At 56.9% G+C, this 3,550-nt stretch overlaps 1 protein-coding gene across 1 annotated transcript; it reads right to left on the bottom strand.

Annotated features, from left to right (window-relative positions):
* Positions 1–1,200: 1,200 nt before the first annotated feature.
* LIPT2 (lipoyl(octanoyl) transferase 2) lies at positions 1,201–3,289 on the bottom strand. The gene is made up of 2 exons (XM_051822473.3): positions 2,786–3,289; positions 1,201–1,921 (listed from the first exon to the last, which is right to left on the bottom strand). Exons 1-2 carry the CDS (start codon positions 3,249–3,251, stop codon positions 1,692–1,694), a joined length of 696 nt encoding a protein of 231 aa, XP_051678433.1. The 5' UTR covers positions 3,252–3,289; the 3' UTR covers positions 1,201–1,691.
* Between the last annotated feature and the right edge of the window lie 261 nt (positions 3,290–3,550).

Raw genomic sequence — 3,550 nt, forward strand, 5'->3', positions numbered from 1 at the left:
ACATTGCCTATACGAGTACTGGGTCCGAGACCCCACTCTACTTCCTGCTAAAGCACACCCTGGGAGGCAGCAGGTGATAGCTCAATTACTGGAGTCCCTACTGCCCATGTGTGAGACCCTGGTGGAGTTCTGGGCTCCTGGCTTTGGCCTGGCTCAGTCTTGGCTGTTGCAAGCATCTGGGGAGTGAACCAGAGGATGGAACATCTATTTCTCTCTGCACTCTGCCTTAAAAAAAGTGAAATAAACTATGGCGAGAACAAAATGAGTAATGCTATAAGCATGAAATAAATACCATATTTCGGAGACTTAGTATAAAAATGCGAAATATTTCAATAATACATTGATATTGATGCTTTTTAATATATTGGGCTAATTAAAATATATTAAAACTAACACTACCAATTTCTCCTTACCTCCTTAGCTTGGCTCCTAGCCAATATCAAATTACAACGTGGCTGGCATTCTACTACTATTGAATAGCACGGGTCAAAGGGTAGGCGGAAGCCCAGGGTGAGGATGATGGTTCTGCAGAGCCAGCACTGGAACCAGTTCCTCTGACATCTTGTTCAAGCCTCTTTGCACACCAGACAGGCTGCGGAGGCCAGTCTCCAACACAACCACCCAGGACCCCCGGCTCCTGCCCCTTCTACCTGCATAGGGCTCATCTCCTGGGAGACTGCAGAAATGACTGTGTGACGCCATAGCTGCCCTGTGACTCACCCTGGGGAAACCAGTTCTCCTGTCCTGACAACTTCAAGCAGCCCTATGGAGAGGTCCATGCGTGAAACAACTGAGGTCAACACGTAGGACAGATCAGGAAGTGAGTGAACTATGGCAGAAGCTGGTCCTCCTCCCGCATCAGTCCTGCAGGTGACAGGGGCCCTGACATCCTGACTCCCAAGTTCACCGGGAGACCCTGACCCAGAAACACTCAGCTAAGCTTCTCCCAAATTCCAGACCCACCCGTACAAAAATGAGGCGATAGATGTTTACCGTGAAGTCTCCAGGCTGTGGTGATTTGTCACACAGCCATCGCTAATACTCAGTCTCATAAACGCAGTGATCTCATACAACACTCACTTCTGTCTTTGACATCTGTACAGTGTGAGGAATTATTCTTGGTCTTCTCCCAGCCTCTGGCCTAGCTCAAGCTCACCCCGACTAAAAACAGTTAAATCATCAACCTTGGGGAATCCAAGCCAGGAGGGCAACATCTCATTTTATTCTTTGAAATGGATATTCCCTTTACTGCATGCACAGGGCACCCAGGTCTCTTGAGAATGAAGAAGCACAGCATCATATCACCTTCACCTAGAGCACCCACAGATCCGATTCCCACTGTATCAGGGCCGGGATTGCCCACTTAGAGACCACATTGAGAAAGTAACAAATACTTCATGAATGACCATCGGTGACGTCCAAATTTCTCTGAACAGAGGAACTGGTGTCAGCAGCGCTATTTTATACAGCACCCGATGCTTCTCATAGCGTTTCCACGTCTGTTACCTCTGAGGTAGGTAGGGAAGCTACAGCTAAACCAGGATATACACGCAACCGTCGCTCCGAGCACCTATCTGTGCTTAGTTGCATGACCAGTACCAGGCCGGCTCTCAAAGCTGGGTGCCAGGGACTCAGCCAGCCGTGGTGCTTTCTAAGGCGAGGCGCTCCTCTGTGTGGTGCGTGGATGTCCGTCAGCTGGAGCTGTCCTCTGAGATCAGTGTGCACTTGTAGGTCTCCTGAAAGGCCTCCAGGAAAGGCGGCATCGCTTCCTCCACGGAGACGTGCCTCTGGAGCTCCTGACTCAGCGAAGTGACACCTGTGCCAACCAGTCCACACGGCACAATGTGCTCAAACCACGTGAGGTCGGTAGCGCAGTTCAGAGCCAGACCGTGCGACGTGATGTGCCTTCCACAGCGGACTCCTGCAAGGCAAGCCAAAGGGTCTTGGGATCCATACCTCCCCCACCGTGCCCTCCCCGGGCTTCCGGATCCTTGGCAGTGCAATGAGAGAACCGGACTAGGCCACCGGAGCCCCAATTTTGTTTCTTGGGGCGTCAAGGGATTGTGCAGATAGATTCAGGGAACTGAACAAACAAGACAGTAGGGGTGTGTGTCTCCACTGCAGCAGCACTTATGGTAACTTCAGGAATGTCCCTTAACACAGAGATGCCGTGGCATTTTGAAAAACTGAGAATTAGTGGGGCTGTCGCTGTGGCACAGCAGGTTAAAGCCCTGGCCTGAAGCACTGGAATCCCATATGGGTACTGGTTCTAGTCCCAGCTGTTCCTCTTCCAACCCAGCTCTCTGCTATGGCCTGGGATAGCAGTAGAAGATGGCCCAAGTCCTTGGGCCCCTGCACCTGCATGGGAGACCTGGAGAAGCTCCTGGTTCCTGGCTTCTGATCAGCGCAGCTCCGGCCATTGCAGTCATCTGGGGAGTGAACCAGTGGACGGAAGACCTCTCTCTCTATCTCTACCCCTCTCTCTAACTCTGTTTTTCAAATAAATAAAATAAATCTTTTAAAAAAATTGAGAATTAGTTCCCCTTCATGTCCCACTGTGACTCATAGGAAGCAACTGGGCAAGTCACTTCCCGTGTCTCTGTTCATAACGACTCTGTGGGGCTAAAATGACCTCCAAGGACCCTTCTGCCTCTTAATATAGCAAGATTCTCAGCGCAGCGGGTGCCTGGGGTTCAAAGCACGCGGCTGATACACCTGCTCCTGCCCCAGCCCTCCTCGCGCCTTCATTGGCCCCGCCCCTCCCGGCCCCGCCCCCGGCGCTCACCGATGGCGCAGATCTTGCGCTCCCCAAGCCAGACGCCAGTGTAGGGCGGGGGCCGCGCGCGGGCGCCCCGCAGGCCCTGCAGCTCACACAGGCGCACGGCGCACGCCTCCAGCGCCGCCACATGGATGCGCAGGCGCAGGCCGAGGCGCCGCAGGTCCAGCAGCGGGTGGCACAGCAGCTGGCCCGGGCCGTGGAAGGTGGCGAGGCCGCCGCGGCCTGTGGCGCGCACCTCGGCGCCCAGGGCCCGCAGCCGCGCAGCTTCCTCTGGCGTCAGGCCGCCGCGCAGCCCGGCCGTGTACACGGGCCCCGCGGGCTCGCAGAGCAGGAGCGCGCCCGCCTCCGTTCCCGACGGGGCCTGGGGGCCTGACTCGGCCTGCAGCCGCCGCAGCCAGCGCTCCTGGAGCGCCAGCAGCTCGCCATAGTGCAGGCGGCCCAGCCACAGCAGCCGCACCGCGGGCCGTGGCATCGCGCCCGCTGCGGCGTCCGCACGGCCCCGCCCCCTTGTGCGGGCCTGGGGGCGGTGGGAGGGGCGGGGACTCGGGGGCACGCCCCGGGCCGCCGTCCCCCGAGGGCTCGGGCAGGGCCGGGGCCTAGCGGGGTGGCCCCGAGACCCTCGGCTGGGTCCTGGGTGGGTGGTGGGATCTGAACCGCAGCATCCTCTGAGCTGTGGTCCAGAGCGAGCTGGATTCCCGCGATGAGGACCAGCCGTGCGTTGGTCGCACTCCACAGTAGCGGGCAGAGCCCGGTTACATGCGCGGAATCTGT

Source organism: Oryctolagus cuniculus, chromosome 1 (genome assembly GCF_051225735.1).
Source record: "Oryctolagus cuniculus isolate XC-2025 breed Fujian yellow rabbit chromosome 1, ASM5122573v1, whole genome shotgun sequence".
In the NCBI taxonomy this organism is placed as follows: Eukaryota; Metazoa; Chordata; class Mammalia; order Lagomorpha; family Leporidae; genus Oryctolagus; species Oryctolagus cuniculus.

Bases quoted from the DNA above. Each gene is read 5' to 3' on its own strand.
- LIPT2 (XM_051822473.3), bottom strand. From the start codon at position 3,251: ATGCCACGGCCCGCGGTGCGGCTGCTGTGGCTGGGCCGCCTGCACTAT. The intron at 1,922-2,785 runs GTGAGCGCCGGG...CTTGCCTTGCAG, and splicing joins GCGCAAGATCTGCGCCATCG to GAGTCCGCTGTGGAAGGCAC.